The sequence below is a fragment of the Rutidosis leptorrhynchoides genome, chromosome 6, assembly GCF_046630445.1.
Source record: "Rutidosis leptorrhynchoides isolate AG116_Rl617_1_P2 chromosome 6, CSIRO_AGI_Rlap_v1, whole genome shotgun sequence".
NCBI lineage: Eukaryota > Viridiplantae > Streptophyta > Magnoliopsida > Asterales > Asteraceae > Rutidosis > Rutidosis leptorrhynchoides.
The window spans coordinates 404,311,412-404,331,247 of NC_092338.1; the positions used below are offsets into that span (position 1 = coordinate 404,311,412).

Consider the following 19,836-nt stretch of genomic DNA (forward strand, 5'->3'; position numbering starts at 1 on the left):
ATGTTTCGTTGGCAAAACGCGACTATAAATACATACATGTTTCATATTGCGTGTAGTTGCAACAATAAAAAATTGCTCGAGTTCTATCAGATTTTAGAAATCGGTTTAATATAATTATGTAATGTCATAATTTTACTAATACAGAGTAATACGTTACGATTCCCTCAAAATTAGTATTAAAAATTGTTTGGTAGCTTTTCTTATGATTTTATATGAACAAATGTGTGTATGAATATACTATAATAATAGGACATGTGTGTATGAAAAAATGTGTGTAATTTTTCTGATGATCGTAGTAGTATATAGGAGTATGGATGAAATATGAATTAATTTGTGTATAATTGGGTTTAGTGAATTTTCTAAATTAAATGGGTACATATGGTAGTTTTAGTATTTAAATTGGGTATATATGATATTATGTGATTTACTTGGGTAAATATGTGATTTACTTGGGTAAATATGTGATTTTAAAGGTTGATAACGGTATATATGAATAATTGTGACATGTGAAAATTACACTTAGCTTAATATGCAATATTTAAGGAGCTAGTGATATTTAAGCTAATCAAACTTTACCTATTATTTCGTAACCATATCACCACGGCTACGAAATAATAGCTAATCAAACCTCCGAAAAATACCATTATACCAGTTACAATGTGACGTCAACAGGCTCTGGTGACGGCGACGTAGAGCGGGTGACGCCGGCTAACGCCGCTAACGTGGCGTCAACGGTGACGTAAGGCCGGCGTTAGTCAGTTGCGAAACAGAAAAAACAGCGGTGTCAGATGTGATGTGTCGGCTTCTTATTGGTTTGATTGGTGTAAATGAGTATGACTTGATTTGATTTCATTCGTGTTTGATTTATTTTAGAAAATAATGGTGAAATATGATGTTTATAAGAAAAAATGGTGAGTAGGAAGTCTCGAAAAAAATCATGGATGAAGAACAAGAAAAATAAAAGCTACTATCGCAAAAATAATGGTATTTGGGTTTTTTTAGGTAAAAAAATTTTGAATTATAAAAGTAAATAAAATTATAAAACCTACATGAACAATGTAACTAACTTAATTTTATAATGTGTTTAATTTAATGTAATGTAATGAACCCATCCTTGTGGTCCAGTGGTTCACCCCTTTGCACTTGTGCATTGGGATGGGGGTGTGGAGGTCTCAAGTTCGAGTCCGTCATCTTAAAAATATTCGTGTGATTTATTTCCTGAAAGCCGAATTGCCCCAGGAAGGTTTTACCGATCCGTATTCAGGATTCAGGTCCAACCCCCTGCTCCTCGGGATGGTATAAGGTTCAGACCCTGTAATGCGGTTCGGGTTTCCTGCCCGAAAGCGCGTGCGTGCGTGGCAAATGAGAGTATTCGATGCCAACAACTTGCCTTTCAAAAAAAAAAAAATTGATGTAATGTAATTAACAATATAATTCAATCAATTAAACAAATAAAAACCCAAAATTTGTGAGTTCTTTTTGGCATTTACTCACTAAGATATCCCAACTTAGACATTTGCCACCTTACAGTAAGTAGTTCAAAAAGTATACTCTTCGACTCTCGTTAGCGTCAACAGGCTACACTGTTGGGAATGGTTTTAGGGGCACATTGCCAATTATTAGAAAGGTATATTTGAGACGACCCATCCTAATCCATAAGGACGAATACAATAACATATGATTACATCGCGAGGTACTTGACCTCTATATGATACATTTTACAAACATTGCATTCGTTTTTTAAAAAAAGACAAACTTTAATTACATCGAAAGTTGACGACATGCATACCATTTTATAATATATCCAATTATAATTGACTTGGTAATAATCTTGATGAACTCAACGACTCGAAAGCAACGTCTTTTGAAATATGTCATGAATGACTCCAAGTAATATCTCTAAAATGAGCAAATGCACAGCGGGAGATTTCTTTCATACCTGAGAATAAACATGCTTTAAAGTATCAACCAAAAGGTTGGTGAGTTCATTAGTTTAACATAAATAATCATTTCCATCATTTTAATAGACCACAAGAATTTCATTTTCAGTTCTTATAAATATACGTCCCATGCATAGAGACAAAATTTATTCATATGGTGAACACCTGGTAACCGACATTAACTAGATGCATATAAGAATATCCCCTATCATTCCGGGACATCCATCGAACATGATAAAACAACTCGAAGTACTAAAGCTTCCGCTACAACGGATGGGGTTCGTTAGGCCCAATAGATCTATCTTTAGGATTCGCGTCAATTAGTAGACTGGTTTACTAATTCTTAGGTTACCAAGCAAAAAGGGGTATATTCGGCTTCGATCATTCAACCATATAATGTAGTTTTGATTACTTGTGTCTATTTTGTAAAACAGTTATAAAAGCAGCGCATGTATTCTCAGTCCCAAAAGTATATATATTGCAAAAGCATTTAAAAATGGAGTAATGAAACTCACAATACTGTATTTCGTAGTAAAAATACATATGACGTCATTGAACAAGTGCAAGGTTGGCCTCAGATTCACGAACCTATATCATTTGTATATTTATTAATATACATAGTTGTAATCGAACAATATATACAGATTTGTTAGTTATATACTTTTTATATTAATAATATATATATTTCATATATTTATTTTGTTATATAAAATATTACTTTTTGTTATGTTATATGTATTAAATATATTTTTATATATGTATATATTATTTGTTTGTTAAAAAATAGTAATTTTAGTAATACTACGATAAAAATGATAATAATCTTAATACTTAATATTACTAAATAAGGTATTATTGTTAATAATTTTATTAATGATATTAATAATGATAGTTATAATAATAACTGTAAAATATAAATTTTTTGGTTAATGATACTTAGGATAATGACTTTAGTAATTTATATATTTAGTAGTACTCATTATTATAAATAATCTTACTTATAATGATAATAATAATAATAACAATGATTATGATACTTATAATGATAATTGTAATACTAATAATAATTATAGTACTAGTAATAATACTAATAACAATGTTATCATTTATAAAATGATACAAGTATTAATTTTACTGAAACTAATAATAAATTTTATTATTTTCATAGAACTATTAATGATAGTAATAATAATCATAATCCTAATATTGATAATAATACGATATTAACATTAATAATAATAATAATAATAATAATAAAAATAATAATAATAATAATAATAATAATAATAATAATAATAATAATAATAATAATAATAATAATAATAATAATAATAATAATAATATAAATGATACTTATTAATACTAATGATAATAATATTTGTAATACTTATAAATATAAATGTGATAATAATAATGCTAATAATAACCATACCAATTATACTAACAACAATATTAATAATAATAATAATAAAAATTTAAAAATGAAAACTACCTCAATTTGATAGGATTAAATAAAAATATGCCACCAGTAGGGCTCGAACCCGAGACCTCTCGATAACCCAAACAATACGTCCAACCATCCCTCTACCATCTCATTTCTGTTTTAAACCCGAATTATAACTATATATCCTATTTCGTCTGCCTTTCCTCAAGCTTCCATCATCCCATCATTATATCACGATCACTTTATCATCATTTTTAACGTTTTCAGTTTCATCATCATCATTCTTATTCCACAATCATCATCTTACACTTCATTATCAATCTATCATCATTTCATGTAATCATTTCATCATCATATATTATAATTATGTATCATATCATCCTAATATCATCTACATCCTACGTTCATCACATCATCATCTAATTATCATCAAACTATCATCGATCTTAACATTAGTTTCTAATCATCTTGGCCATCGTTCTTCATAACAACAAAAGAGGTTATAGCTTTTGAACACCAAATCATTTGAGACTCATTCCCAAGCAAAGCCCAAGATACAAAGTTACTTAGCCCAACTTGTAAAATCAAATACCCATAAATTGGAACTCTTAAACTCGTGGTCTGTAGCCCAATAACAATTTAATCATGTCCAACCGAATTAATATCTAGTATATGGTTCGTTTAAATGAAAACAATGATGATGGAATAAGGATGTATGTGGGACAAGAAGGTCGACCAAATAAATAAAAAATATATATATAACAGTCGACTATCTAGCTGGTAACCATTCAATTCCAAACCCATCATGTATTATAACTCTCTAGTCACTTTATTGTTTCCCTTTATTTACGGTTTCTAGAAGAAAAAAAATAGAATACACCTTGCAGCAGAATTTCGTATGTTTTGTGTTTAAACAATCATGATATTGAGCTGTAACAGGAGGCGTATAGCATCAATTTAAATCGAATTCGATGGTTGCAATGTTGGCTCGAAACATGAACAGAAAATAGAATAGTAATGGTAGCAACAAGAACAACGAAGAGAGAAAGAAAAAAAAATATAGGAGGTGGTGATGTTCGTTTAAATGGGTCTCGATGGGGTGATTCGGTTAAGGGTGTATATTGGGTTCACGATAACGAAACAGAAAAATAGGGAAGAGATAGGTGATGGGTGGTGGGTTAATGTTTAGAAGGCGATGGTTTATAAGTGTGGTGAAGGTGTGGTAGTTAAATGTATCGGTGGTGGAGATGATGATGGGTGAGATGGTTGTGATGGTGTCCGTAAGATGATTCAATGGGTCTTGAAACCGAAGACATAAGTTGGTGCAGTGGTAACTTTGGTTTAGTAGAGCAAACATCAAATGGGTTTTACAATAAGAGGTGATTGTGGGTTTGGTGAGTGATTAAACGAAGATGGTGATTGTGGTTGTCGGGTGATGTTTGATGGTGGAGTTCGGCTTATGATTATAACAGAATGATAGTATACAAACTTGCATTAGCAGCGTGACAGTTTTTCTTGTTTGGGTTTGATTTCTCTCAAACGAGAGAAAAATTTGATTGGTGATAATCATTGTAGATGATGATGTCGAGCAGAATAGTTATCAGAAAAGAGATGAACAATGGTTATGGTATTATGGTTGTTTGAATAAGAAAGAAGCATAAAACAATCTGAGTTGCATAGAGACGCTTGTGGAGATTGTTTGATATCGGTGATGGTTGATAAATAAACAAGAAGAAAAATAGTGTTGGATTTCAATATAAGCATGCAGTGTATAAACATGTATGTGCTCCCATTATAACGTGTAGCTATATCTTTTATACATCGAGATAGAGATATAGATATTTGATGGTTCACAAACAAACACAGGATATATATATATATATATATATATATATATATATATATATATATATATATATAATATTCAGAAACAAGTAGTGGATAGGAATTGAGAAAAGGAAAGGAAACGGAATTCATAAGTGGGTGTAATGAAACAAAATAGAAAAGTAGTAATAGGTACAATCAAGCATAGTAATATAATTGAATCACGTAAATTAACCGGTTTATATTCTACCGACAGTTTTCACGGATTATTATTTTGTACTCCGTTGTTACTCAGTGGCGAATAAAAAGTATTCAGAAAAATCCCATATTTTTAAATTAACTATATTTATTTATTTTAGTCATTATGGTATAAAATTTGATTATTAATCACTAAATAAAAATTACATTAATTATTCACTCCTAACCCCAAGTAAAATATAAAAAGTTTTAAAATTTAACAAATAGCTCCTAAATACATTTTTTAGTAAGCCTAAAAATTATAGAACTCATTTTCGGATCACCATTTATTTTAAAATCATATAAGTTCGAATTAACTTCTCTAAATAATAATCGAAACGTCCAACGAGTATTACAATTATTAAATAATTATATTTGATATACCCTCTCTATATATTTTAATAACAATTATATTGAATATTATTTTATATTTTCAGTTCTAACGATTAAAGCGTATATTATTATTTTAAGTTAATATATATATATATATATATATATATATATATATATATATATATATATATTTATATTTATGTGTATACACATTTATTTACAATTAATGGTTCGTGAATCGTCGGAGAGAGTTGAAGGGTAATTGCATATGTGAAACAGTTCAAAATTTTCAAGACTCAACATTACATACTTTGCTTATCGTGTCGAAATTATATAAAGATTAAGTTTAAATTTGGTCGGAAATTTCCGAGTCGTCACAATATTTGTTTGATTTATATGAATAGACGCCTTATATCCATTTCGTGGGATTAGTTGGTTCATGTTTTTGTTTCGCATCATTTCAAGAAAAAAAAAATAAACTTTTCATTATGTGACTACAATGGGCTGGACTTATTCACTTGGCCCAATAATTTAAGCTTCAGAATCCAAATACAACCCAACCCACAAATTTTACAAAACCTTCTTGTAGGGTTTTAAAACCAACATTTACACTCTAATTTCATTTCATCTCTGCCGCTTTGGCTAGGGTTTTTAATTCACACCGAAGAAACACAATACATAAAATAGTTAGCATCCAGTCACTAGTTTTACATACATCTGTTGTTAATCAGTTAATTCAATTCATGGACGCTAAGATCAGTTTATAGGTTTTCGATTTTGTTATTCGTTAATTTTTGGTTACTGATATTCATTTTCATCGTTTTTTGTTGAAATGGCATCATCGAATCCGTTTAATCTTTTGGTTGATGATGATAATGATGACCCTAGCCAGCTCATCTCTAAGTTGCCGGAGATTGCCGCTGCTGCTCCGGGGAGTAAGAAGTTGCCGGCCGGTGGTTTGACTAAGCCTGCCGCTAAACTTCCGTCCAAACCGCTTCCACCTGCTCAGGCTGGTAAAACGTTTTTTAAATTTAGTTGCCTTCAATTAATTTTATTAATTATTAAATATTAAATATATTTAAAGGATGTGGATAAGGTTCTAGTTGTTGCTTACTAGTGATTATGTGTATGCATGATTAATATGTTCCGATTTAATAATTTATAGTTCGAATTTTGTGATGAAATGTTTTGGAGAGTGCTTTTCAGATTACTTAATTTATATGTGGTTTTTTTGGATTTTATGATTTGTTATAAACCGAGGAATGTATGATTGAATATGTATTCTTATAATTTGTTAACATATGGATTATGTGTATGGTTATGTTGGATGTTTGGCATTACGTGTTGGTTTTCTTTTTAGTGCAAGAGGCCAAGGCTGATGGTCAGAGGGGAGGTGGTCGTTTTGGTGGTCGTGGTGCTAATGGTGGTGGTCGTGGTGCTAATGGTGGTGGTCGTGGTGGACGTGGCTTCAACCGGGATTTCACTAACAGGGAGAACTCGAATGGATCCAACAACGGTTTCAATAGAGGTTACAAACCATCAGAAGATGGGGAGTCTGAGAGGTCCTTTAGTCGTGAATTTATTAGTGGGCCCCGTGGTGGTGGATATCGCGGTGTCCGTCGTGGTGGTTACTCTAATGGGGATGAAGAAGGTGAACGCCCGAGAAGGGTGTATGATCGTCATAGCGGGACTGGTCGTGGGTAAGCAATTACATTCATATGCTCATTTTTATCTAATGTATAAAAGAAACCCATTATTTATTGATTGCTTATTTACTTGTATTCTTTTTCGTATGCAGTAATGAGTTTAAGAAGGATGGTGCTGGTCGTGGCAATTGGGGAACTGCCACTGATGAGGTTCCTTTGTAAGTTGTAGTTTTTAGTTTTCATATTTATAGTCTTTTACTCTTTACTTATTTTATTTTTATTAAATTAATTTTTTTTTTCTGTTTTCTTAATCTAGGGAACCTGAAGAACCTGTGGTGGATGGTGAGAAGAAAATGGAGTCAGAGAAGCCAGCTGGACAGGAAGACGGAATTGACACCAAGGAGAATCCCGCAACTGAGGCAGAGGAAAAAGAGCCCGAAGTAGAGGTGACTATCTATTAGCTTATAATATGTTCTTTTCTGATTATCTTTTTTTTCCATGTATAGCTATTGCACATTATGTCAAAACACTAGCTGGTTAACTGTATTTTAGTGGGTGTATGATATGTTTGCATAATGATATATGAGTTTTGTTTAATTCATAGGTGGTGTTTGTTTTTCAGTCTGCAGATCTTATTATGTCTTGTGTCTGCGGGCGGCGCGCATACATTTTTAGTGCAGACTGTATTGTTTTGAAGACATAAGATAAAATATGGAGTAATGTCTTATTCTGTCTGCAGTCTCGTAGAATTAGAAATATGTTTTTAAGTGTTGCAGACGGGATTAACTTATTTTGCAGACATAAAAACAAACGGTCTTCAGTATTCAATATACAGACCTTTGACCTTCACAACTTCTTTACAGAAAAACATCTTAAAAAACTAACAACACTCTGCTATTAAGAGTATTAGATCGTCTATGAGATAACATTGATTATCTCATTAGTTTATGGTGAAATCGTGTTTTCTTGACGATTATCTAAAATTACCTTTCTCGAAACAGACAATTACATAATGCATCGTCGCTTTATGCTGCATTCTCAAACCTTTGTTTATTCGACTTCGTCAGCCTCATCTCTTGTCGAGATGAAGATTCATGTGACAATATAATATTTGATTAGGTAGATGGATGATTTTTTCATAATTTCTAAAGTGGTCAAATGCTTATTTGAGATCTAGTTATGCTGGTGTGAGGTTTGGTTCTAAATGGTTCATTGGCTGTTATCTGTATGCTACAGGAAATGACTCTGGAAGAGTATGAGAAGGTGCTTGAAGAGAAGAGAAAAGCTTTGCTGGCACTCAAGTCGGAGGAAAGAAAGGTCGGACTGGATAAAGATTTAGCGAAAATGCAGTTGCTCTCGAACAAGAAGAGTGAAGAGGACATATTTGTGAAACTGGTAGATATTCGTTTGCACTGCGTTATCTTTTATGGTTATGTTTTTTGTTGTTTGGTATGTAACTGTTATATATTTCACGATTAGGGTTCTGAGAAGGATAAGCGCAAAGAGGCTACTGACAAGGAAGAAAAAGCTAAGAAGGTGAGTTTACAAATTAGTTCAATTTTTTATTCTTATTACCATGTGCATAAAGGCTGCAAATTGCTCGTGATGGCCTGTTTGTGATACAAGTCAATTTTTGATTTTCCTTACAGTAAACATTTGATTTTTTTAATATCTGGGTCTCCCTAAAACATACATTCATGCTTCTTAATGCGATATGCTGAGTGATTGCAAAAGTGTGTTTTTCTTAATTTAATTTTTGGTTAAACGTACTGGCTGGCTGAGTTCTACATTTTTTTCTTATCTACTCGTGTCTTGAAATTTAATTGACTCTATTCTCTATGTTCAGTTCCTTTAACTAAAAACCTGATTATTTCTGATTAATTTTTGATTAATCCCCGATTACTTCTTTTTAAGAACAGACCAAACCAATTTACTAAAATCCTTTATTCAAAATTTAATTTGTTGGTCAAAGTTGTCAAATTCAAAGTTGTTCAACATTTTAACACGAGTATAAACTAGAATTTTAGAGTTTTTGAGAAAATGGACAATTAAGTTTATGCTATTAAACAATTATTTTAAAGTTCATGTTTATGGGTTTCTTTTATTTCTACACATAATTTTGAAATTTATTATTGTAAATGTATATAAAAAGTCCAATCCGATTAATACTTGAATTGCTGATTACTCCCTCCAAAGTCTATACCCGAGTACTCCCCGAGTAGCGAGTTTTGCAGCCATGCTTAAGTTACTTGTGTAAGTTTGTATTGACAAATCGTGACTATTGTCTTAGACCAGCTGATGGGCCCTATTTTTTTCGTTTTTGTTTGTAGAGATTAATTATGACTAGCAGCGACGGAGCTTGAACGTCAAAAATGAGGGGGCCATAATAATTAAAAAAAAAAATCGTATACAGTATGCTAGCGAGGTTGGTGGGGCCAATACTTAAATTTACCATGTCTAGTCCCTAAAACTATAGAATTTGCTATTAAGGACATATTGTTTTGGGGGGACCATGGCACCCCCCTGCCCTACAGAAGCTCCGTCGCTGATGACTAGTCTTTTCATTCGTAATTAATTGGGTCATTATTGCCACCCAATTGAGAACATTAAATTTTTTCCTACACCGTATAAATTAGTTTGTTGGTTTATTTCTTGTTTGTGTGCAAAATGATAAATACCAATAGACTCATGTATTTATGTTTCTGGAGAAGTTTCTTATTGGTTTACATTTATTACAACAGTCCCTAAGCATCAATGAGTTTCTGAAGCCAGCTGATGGGGAAAAGTACTACAGTGGCGGTGGCCGAGGTAGGGGCCGTGGCCGTGGGTCTAGAGGAGGATATGGTGGTGGAAACCGAATTAATAACGTTGCTGCACCTGCCATTGAGGATGTGGGCCAGTTCCCATTGTTGGGGGTCAAGTGAGTTAGACATTTAGTGTGGGTTGTCGATGATGTTTCTTTTTATCTACAAACTTAAAATGGTGTTATGTTTAACTTGTGTAAATTGTCTCTTATGGCCTTGGTTGCCTTTTTGAATCATGACTTGGTTTTGTTCACCATTTGGTGAATATTGTAGGTCATTTTGAGGTTACCATTTTTATAGCCTTGAATACTTCGAGTTTTTACTCAATTATCAGTTTTGATATGGTCGTTTTGGTACCCCTTATGTTTTTGAAACTAGTTATCTACTGTCTTCTGCATGCATACTTCTAAGAATCATAGGATCTTATTAGAAGTCAGTATGATATATGATGTCTGGCTGCTGTCGTGCTGTCTATTGGATATCACCTGTTTATTCATTTCATCTGGAACGAATTAGCTGCTGCTTCTATTCTGCAAAACTTACTGTTGAGCTACACGTTAGTTCTGTAGACGAGGCCTGCGCAAGTTCTGTAGACGAGGCCTGCGCATTGTTGAACACTCTTGACAACCTCATATATAACGATATTTCAAAAGTTATTGTAAAGAAACTGAAAATTTGAGTTCAAACGAGGCGAGCATTGTTGAACAACCTTGACCACCTCATATATAACGAAATTTCCAAGCCATCTGACAGTTTTTTAAAGTTCACAGCATACTATTGATATTTTTGAGCATCTCCAGAAAACCATACAATTCTAGATGTTTAGATTGTAAATATTGATGATGATATGCTTATTCGATCCGTATCAAATAAGTCTTATTTGTATAAGACTTGTGTAGTTGTGTGCATTTAAACAAACAAAATCCTCTCCACGTTTAAGGAGCCGTGACCAGTTAGAAGCAAGATCCGTGGTGAAAAGAACACAAGACAAAAACAAATCGGTACTATAACCGTCTACTGGATAGAAGACACGGGCCGTTTAGAAGTTAACCTGACAGATAGTATCAAATAAAGCTGCGACGTATATATCGTCTAGAAGATTATCCGAATTGAGGATGCTGTGAAGAAGCACTTAAAGACTTAAGCCTGTGTTCGCATATAAGTCAAACAAAGTCGCGAATTATATGACGTCTAAAAGATTATTCGAATGGAGGATACTGTGAAGAAATGCGTAAAAGATTTAAGGTTGTGTTCACACATAGGCCCTTTGAACTTAACAAAGTGTGTAGGCTACCCGATAGTCTGCACACGAACATCAGGATATCTGGGCCATAACACACAAGTGGTGTGTCCACGTCACGTCAGCCCATGATTTTAGGAAAGTTTGTTACGCCAGTTTGTTACAACAAAGTTTGTTACGCCAGTTTGTTACAACCATGAAAGGAACATGTGTCACGTCATCATTCCCTCTAACAAACTTTTGATACCTATAAATACACCCGTCGAGTCATCCATTAAAAACGACACAAACACAACATTACTCTACTAAAATGACATCAGACAACTAACTGTCAGTAACACTTCGATTGAATCCGGTCAATCACCGGAGTTCAATCCTCTTAGATATTAGTTTACTCAATTCAATTGATTAAATTAATTCGATTGATCGTTTTACACCCCCCGTGAATTCAAATTCCAATCGAGTTTGTATGACTGACGAAGTTAAAACGATCTATCACTCACTTTTTTCCCAAATGAAGCGCTCAAACTTTTTACTATCAGTTTTAGGTTTGATCATTGGACATATTGAATTTTTGATTTTGCAAATACTTGTGTCGATTGTAAGTGAAACACTTTTACAAAAGTTGTTTAAACTTTGATATTGGTTTTACGTAATATGATTTACTCCTCCTAAATCGTCTTCTGAAGTTATCTTTCAACTACGTTGCAAATCATTCATGATTGGCGACGGCCACCCGATCTCTAGCTATAAATCTTTTGGCGCTCTTGGTCCTAAAGGTTCAGCCTTCATCTTGTAAACTTTTAATCTTATTCAGCGTATCAATAAGATTGATATAAGCCATTATTGCTTTGATTTCTTCGGTAATGAATTCGTCGATAGAATCATTACATTTAAAAAGATGTAAACTGTGAATTAAAGGGAGGATTGTTAACACGTTTCACTATCAAACAATATAAAAGCTTTAGCATGATTCAATGCCGTAGAATACATCACGTGTTTCCATTTCTCAATGTTATCTTGCAACCATTGCATAGTTTGTTTCCCACTTCGACAAGATTAAGTCACGTGATTACACATTTGAAATCTAAACCATTTCCCTTAAATGTAACAAACCGTTTTTACTCAACTGAGTTTGACTCGGTTAAGTTACAGAACAGGTTAATTAATAATTACATCCGTCAAGGTGATCTTAATTCAGCTTACAATGTATTTGAAAGCATGTCAATCAAGACTACTGTTACCTGGAATTCAATGCTAGCTGGATATACAAAGGTATCGGGGAATGTTAAACATGCACGCCAACTGTTCGATAAAATACCTGAACCAGATATTGTTTCGTATAACACTATGTTGAATTGTTATATGCATAACTGTGGTATCAAAGCTGGTCAGGAGTTCTTTGATCAAATGTTAGTTAAAGATACCGCGTCTTGGAATACAATGATCTCGGGGTTTTGTCAAAACGGGATGATGGATAAAGCTTACGAGTTCTTCGAAAAGATGACGGAGAAAAATAATGTTACATGGAACGTGATGATATCGGGTTTTGTTGGTGTTGGTGATTTGATTTCGGCGGGAAAGTTGTTTAACGATGCTCCTGTTAAAAGTGTGGTTGCTTGGACGGCAATGGTAACAGGTTATATGAAGTCTAGGAAGGTTGATTTGGCGGAGAAAGTGTTCGATGAAATGCCTGAGAGAAATCTTGTGACGTGGAATACCATGGTGTCGGGGTATGTAGAAAACGGACGAGCGGGTGATGGTTTGAAACTTTTTAGGACGATGGTTGAAACAGGGGTTAAGCCCAACCCGTCAACTATGAGTAGTGTGCTACTTGGTTGTAGTAATCTTTCTTCGTTAAAATTAGGTAAGCAAGTTCATAACTTTATGATAAAATCTCCACTTTCGTTACATACTATGGTTAATACATCGTTAATTAGCATGTACTGTAAGTGCGGTGAGTTAGATGCAGCCCGGGAATTGTTTCTTGAAATGTCACGTAAAGATGTCGTTACATGGAACGCAATGATTTCGGGGTATGCTCAACATGGTGAAGGTAAAAAAGCTCTTTTATTATTTGATAATATGAAAAAAGATGGAGTTAAACCAGATTGGATCACATTTATAGGAGTTTTAACGGCTTGTAACCATGCTGGATTTGTTAATCTTGGGATTAAGTACTTTGACTCGATGCAAAAAGTCTACATGATCAAACCCAAGCCCGATCACTATACTTGTATGGTTGATCTTCTTGGTCGAGCAGGTAAGCTTCTTGATGCTTTAGAAATTATAAATAGTATGCCTTTTAAGCCCCACCCGGCTATATTTGGAACCCTTTTAGGCGCATGTAGGGTCCACAAGAACTTAGAACTAGCTGAATATGCTGCTAGAAATTTGCTAGTTTGTGACGCGTCAAGTGCAGCTGCATATGTTCAACTTGCTAATGTATATGCAGCTATGAGTAAATGGGAGTCTGTTTCTAAAGTTAAAAGATTAATGAAGGATAATAAAGTTATTAAGTTTCCAGGGTATAGTTGGATTGAAATAAAGAATTGTGTACATGAGTTTAGATCAGGAGATAGAATTCACCCTGAATTGGGATTAGTTCATGAAAAATTGAACCAACTGGAGAAGAAAATGAAACTAGCAGGTTATGTTCCTGTTCTTGAATTTGCATTACATGATGTGGGTGATAAACAAAAGGAAAAACTTCTGCTATGGCATAGTGAGAAATTGGCGATTGCGTATGGTTTGATTAAAATGGCAATAGGGATTCCAATTAGGGTTTTCAAGAACTTAAGGGTTTGTGGTGATTGTCATGAGGCCACCAAATATATATCCGCAATAGAGAAAAGGGAAATTATTATGAGAGATAACTCGCGGTTTCATCATTTTAAGGATGGAAAATGCTCTTGTGGTGATTATTGGTGAACTTGAAGCTCACAACTGCCTCTGTTTTCTGCCTTTCAAGCCACCCAATTTCAGATATCCATATGATGATTCGACCGTTGTAAACAGACTGATGATTGCTGGAGATCCAAGAATCGTCAATGTTTGTTACATCGTAGTGTGGTCAACGTGCATCCAACTGCCTTCACTTCCTCAAAAACCGCCGATCAAAGTAAGTGGATACAGTCTCGTTGTTGCACTTTGACTGAATGATTTATAAAAGTATTGACAATCAGTACTTTATCAAGTCTAAGCAATCAATACATTTCTCCGGCCTGGAACTAGTCAAAATTGTCTCAACTAGATACAAAACATTAGCATCATAAATTAGACTAAGTTAGATCAAGACCATTACAAATGTAGATAGAGACTTTTAATTATGAACAGATGAAGGTGTCATATTCAGCAAGTAAATTGCAGTTAAGACAGCATTCAGTTAGACTAAAATTTGAGGCACACAGTATCCATATTCAGACCATCTCTACTCATTTTGTTAAGATCGACCCAAGTCCATCTGGGCCTCCCCTACAACTGAGGGTGCGCAACGTCGCACCGTGCGCTCAGGGGTGCGCCCTACTGCGCCGTCCACCACATCGGGGCTATGACCTATCTCTGATACCATTTGTTAAGATCGATAGCCAAACACAATGTCCTGCAATATAAGCCCAAGAGTCCATCCTTTTCTAAAACCAATTGGTGATAGAGGGACTTCCCCTTAGAATTATATACATACATTTGTTTTATCCCATGACCGATGTGGGACTTTGGTTTGCACCCTTACACATTTAGACTAAAATCTGACTTTTGCTGCTTTTCCTGAACCAAATCTTTATCTTACTATATTCTATCCATATTGTTTAAAACGTTACCTAAGTATTTGTCATAGGATGATAATTAATTAAATAGTTTTGGTTTCATTATTATTTGTCGTTCTTTACTTAATTATTTCATCATCGCGGGTATTACCTAAATAAATTGCAGTATGCAATTTTACATGAACAAAACAAAAACGCCTATTAATATTAATTACACATATTAAGGAATTGGTAATTATACAATACGAGCTGTTGATTATGTGTACTAATTATTCAGCGCGAACTGTTTTTTTTTTTTTTTTTTTCTTTTGAACGGCAGTATCGACATCACCCGGAGGGAACTTAACCACCTTCGCGATCATATGCCACCCACACACGTGTTAGGAGGAAACCTAAAGCGCAACAACCCTGGCAGTACGGTTGAAGGTTGGGAAAACCCCCTCCGAGAAGCTAATTGCTGGCGGTACCGATTAAATCCCGGCCCTTGGAATCGAACCTGCACCTACTCGTTGATGATAAACAGGCTGCCCCCTCGTATACTACTCAAGCAATGCCTCAGTTGTTATACAATACGAGCTGTTGATTATGAGTACTAATTAAAACGAATATGATCCTCAACAAGTATATTCATCAATTACTCTTTTGTACATTCTTGTATCAAAGGGTCTTTGTCTACCGATATATGTGATTTATGTTTGTGTATATTTAAGATATAAGTTATTTATATAATAAAGATAGTAAATAGTAAAATGGACAGAACTAACATATTGAGTCAGGGGAGGTATTCACATTATTATTATTATTATTATATTATTTCTTACCATATTAAGATTCACAATTACTTGTGTATGAAAAAAAATAAAATTACTAGATTACTAACCATCACCCATGAGTAAAACCCCTTTAAATTTATTTGTCTGACTCTTCTTAAGATGGTAAATAAATAGTTATAGATAAAATGTAAATTATTAGACTATATGTATATGATTATATAGTTAGTTAGCAAGTCCAATATCGTTTATGTAAAGCTGCCCATGTATGAATCAATGAAAAAGGATTATTCATTGAAAAATATTCGTCTTTATGGTATTAGAGCCATAATTCTTTCTCTTGATTCCCTTTCCATAATACTTTTTCCTCATTCCTGAAACTTTCCTTAGTTTATTCTTTCTGCCTCATGGTGCAACCCTAACACCGTGTTTATAAATGACCATAATTTGTGTTAAAAATTTCTTTACCTTCTGAAAATAAGATTTGGTTTATATAATTACATTCTTTTTTTTTTTGTACAAAAAGAGATGATACAAATACTTGCTAAATGGGGTATTCTATACTTGATATAGATTATACGCTTTATTACCTGCTATATCATCAATGGCTTCCTTCTTAACCCAGAAAGAAGAGGATATATTTCATTCTTTAAATTTTAGTTTGTAGTAACGGCTCTAATTCAAAGTTGGTATGTTCCAACATTGGTCCGAGCCTAACCAACTTAGGGACAAGTACATTGTCCCTAATTGCACAAACCACTGGGTTCTCTAACTGCAAAACAGCACCAATCACATTAGCCCGTATGGTCATTGAAAAGATTCGTGTCCATCTCTCATTTTGGTACGACCTCAGGGCATCTTCAATGACTGTGGGTCCAGCCTTAAGTGCAGGCACGAGCTTTTGCACTAAAACAACGGCATCTTCTAAAGCACAACAACCACCTTGACCAAGATTAGGAGTCATTGGGTGCCATGCATCACCAACCAGAACGACCCCACCTGATGATACCGGTGGGCTCAGTCCTGGCCACAACCACCGGTCAGCTATTGGGGTCCGGATGATAGTGTCGTCTGGGGTGGCGTTGATTATATTTTGAAACTCCGAGGGCCATTTCTTGATTAGTTCCTTGGTTTGGTTCTTTAAGACTAATGGATCCGTAATCTTTGGACCTGCCACCTTATGTTTACACAACTATTAGAATAACTAAGACTGACCAGATAGAAGGGTCGGATGGGTTTGGTGATGGGCCAAAATGGGTTGGGGGTCAAACAGGTCCTTTTCTGTATGTGTTGAGACTGGCCAATTTTATTCCATTTGTTAAAAATGATTTAGTCACTAATCATGATTACAAAGACAATTCGTGTAGTAATGAGTACTTGAATCTTTGAATAGAAACTACAGTATATTTTAGGAGGTATGCATCAGAAATAGACTTTAAATTCAACTGACCCAACCCATTCGGACACATATGAACCACTCCCTTTCACATAAAACAGAACCCAAGTTGACTCATTCATAAATAAATGGGTTGAGACAGCCAGTCTAGTTATAATTGGGCACAATTCATTTCCTTTAGTGTAAAAAGACTAAACTACCCTTTATATAGTGACGTCGTACCTGGTGCTGGGCTATTGAAGCACACGAACCAATAAACTTTTGTTGGTGAAACTGGGACATAGCCAGCTCGTAAGCCTTGTCCATAAATGTAATTTACCCGCGACTCATAAGGTTGTCCATCAGGGTAGTCTGCAAGCCCACGAAACGCACAATATCCCACATATTTAGGCTCAGAAAAACCCATCCATTTAGCCACCGAAGACCGAGCTCCGTCACATCCAATTACCACCTGTTGATATAATGTTAATCAATTGATTAACTCTTTAATTCACATAAAACTTTAACACATGAAATTGTTCTTTCTGCAAAGTGTTCAAAACTAATATCTACCTTGGATGATATCCGAGTACCATTAACAAGTTCAAGCAAAGTTTCACCATTTTCATGTTTTTCAATCTTCGCCAACTTTGAGGAGTAAGAAATGGAATCAACTGGTAGTTGTTTAGCCAAAGTTTCCAAAAGGGTTCTTCTTTCAACTGCGCGAACCTCTTGACTGTTCACATATGCACCAAATACAGATTCTGGTGACATAAACATGACATTGATATATAGATATATAGAAATGATGCTGTTAATATTCGTACGTTTGATCTTCTTCTTTGAATGTGAATGAGCGTAACACTATTCCTTTTTCTGTTTTTAACTCCATCCTGCAGCGTTGATTTCATGAAAACATTCATAAAGGGAAGTAACATCAAAATCAAGCCAGAATTTAGAAGACTATGGAGGTAACTTAAACAGTGTTTTATCGAGTCAATAGCAAGCGTCGATTTATTGGCGAATTGGCTATCGCTTAGAGCATAAATTGAACTTCAGACAGGTTTAAAACACATGGAAATTTGATTATACCATTTCCATGGCGTCTCACTTTTTTTTTTTAACCTACTTATTGGTCGGAGGTCCATTCAGAAGCAATCTCTATCCGTAGAACATTGAGAGACGACTTTCTCTACTATTGGGGTATCTCACTCCGGGTGGAGGAATGACTTCTTTTTATTCTAGGATAGGGGAAAGATTGTCTACATCTTACCTTCCCATACCTCACTTACGTAGGATTGAGTTTTGTTATTGTTGTATCAATAATCAGGCTCACTTATGTAGGATTTAGTATTGTTATTGTTGTATCAATAATCAGGCAGGATATAGTAATTCAAAAAAAAGTGTTAAATTACAAACATACCCTTGAACCTCAAGGTATTGAGATCTAAGTTCATCACCAACTCCCAATGCATCCAAAATCTTCCAACCATTCTTGAACAAAGTCAGTGAAGTTCCTCCTGTTCGCAATGTCCCCGCCTGCTCCAGCACCAACGATCGGACCCCCAATCTTTACACGATAAAAAACTCTCAACGAAAGTAATAAAATTTCTTGATATCTTTTTTATATAAACAAAAAAAAAAAAAAAAAAAAAAAAAAACATAAAAAACTAACTTGTGTAAAGAAACTGCTGTGGAGAGGCCTGCGATTCCAGCTCCTATGATGACTACTTCTTCTTTTCGGATATCCGATTGTGCACTATTGATTGTTAGAGAACCTGGTTTGAATGTTTTTCGGTATCTTTTTCGAGGGTAATTGGTGAGCTGAGTATCAATGGTTTGTTGATGAAGAGATGGAGTGTGAAAAATTAAGATGGATGAAGAGATTGCAGCCATATTTGTGAGTGTCTTTTGGGATGGTTTAGAGATGAAAACTGAATCATGATTGTGTGTGTGTGTGTGTTTTGTGACCACTGAATTGAGTGGTGACAAGTTAACCAGGTGAGGAGTGGGGGTTTTCCCGGGAAACTTTATAACAGTAAATAACCGAATAGATTGTTCATTTGTTAGTAGTTATAAAAAGATGTAATTTCAAATACAGGTCATACAGGTATAGATTTTAAAGTTTCAAATAAATTTTAAAAAATTGTGTTACAAACGGTACATGCATACAATATTCGCATCACAAATTGGTGTCATTTTAACGTAGTCTCTAATCATTACATGGATGCGTCAAGATTCCATTCGAACGTAAATTAAATTTTCAAACGAAACAGATTCGGGTTTCCATTTCGAAACCCTAGATCTACTTCAACAGTACCCGGATATAGCCCAAACATATTGTTTCACAAAATTCAAGATATAAGAACCCTAATTTCAATCCCAAACTCTAATTTCAAAATCGAACGAAACAAGCGATGATAAAATGAAAAAACAACTACTATAAATGAATAACAGTC

General features: G+C 34.3%; 3 protein-coding genes across 4 annotated transcripts; 2 read left to right on the forward strand and 1 right to left on the reverse strand.

The window, feature by feature from the left end:
* The first annotated feature begins 6,403 nt into the window (after nt 1-6,403).
* On the forward strand, nt 6,404-10,584 carry LOC139851427 (RGG repeats nuclear RNA binding protein A-like). The gene is made up of 7 exons (XM_071840461.1): nt 6,404-6,791; nt 7,139-7,478; nt 7,577-7,642; nt 7,741-7,870; nt 8,661-8,819; nt 8,904-8,960; nt 10,166-10,584. Exons 1-7 carry the CDS (start codon nt 6,611-6,613, stop codon nt 10,346-10,348), a joined length of 1,116 nt encoding a protein of 371 aa, XP_071696562.1. The 5' UTR covers nt 6,404-6,610; the 3' UTR covers nt 10,349-10,584.
* Nucleotides 10,585-12,421: 1,837 nt separating this feature from the next.
* LOC139851339 (pentatricopeptide repeat-containing protein At4g16835, mitochondrial) lies at nt 12,422-14,544 on the forward strand. The gene has a single exon (XM_071840355.1). It carries the CDS (start codon nt 12,438-12,440, stop codon nt 14,397-14,399), a length of 1,962 nt encoding a protein of 653 aa, XP_071696456.1. The 5' UTR covers nt 12,422-12,437; the 3' UTR covers nt 14,400-14,544.
* A 1,030-nt stretch (nt 14,545-15,574) lies between these two features.
* LOC139851340 (monooxygenase 2-like) lies at nt 15,575-19,364 on the reverse strand. 2 transcript variants are annotated; one of them, XR_011760596.1, is made up of 7 exons: nt 19,053-19,364; nt 18,801-18,947; nt 18,205-18,270; nt 17,951-18,113; nt 17,621-17,849; nt 16,593-17,172; nt 15,575-15,808 (listed from the first exon to the last, which is right to left on the reverse strand). XR_011760596.1 is itself a non-coding variant. In XM_071840356.1 (6 exons), the coding sequence occupies exons 1-6, from the start codon at nt 19,271-19,273 to the stop codon at nt 16,652-16,654; spliced, it is 1,347 nt and encodes a 448-aa protein (XP_071696457.1). In that variant the 5' UTR covers nt 19,274-19,364; the 3' UTR covers nt 16,438-16,651. The 2 variants fall into 2 exon arrangements, 1 of the variants encoding a protein (XP_071696457.1); XM_071840356.1 differs by lacking the exon at nt 15,575-15,808 and having other exon boundaries at nt 16,438-17,172.
* Between the last annotated feature and the right edge of the window lie 472 nt (nt 19,365-19,836).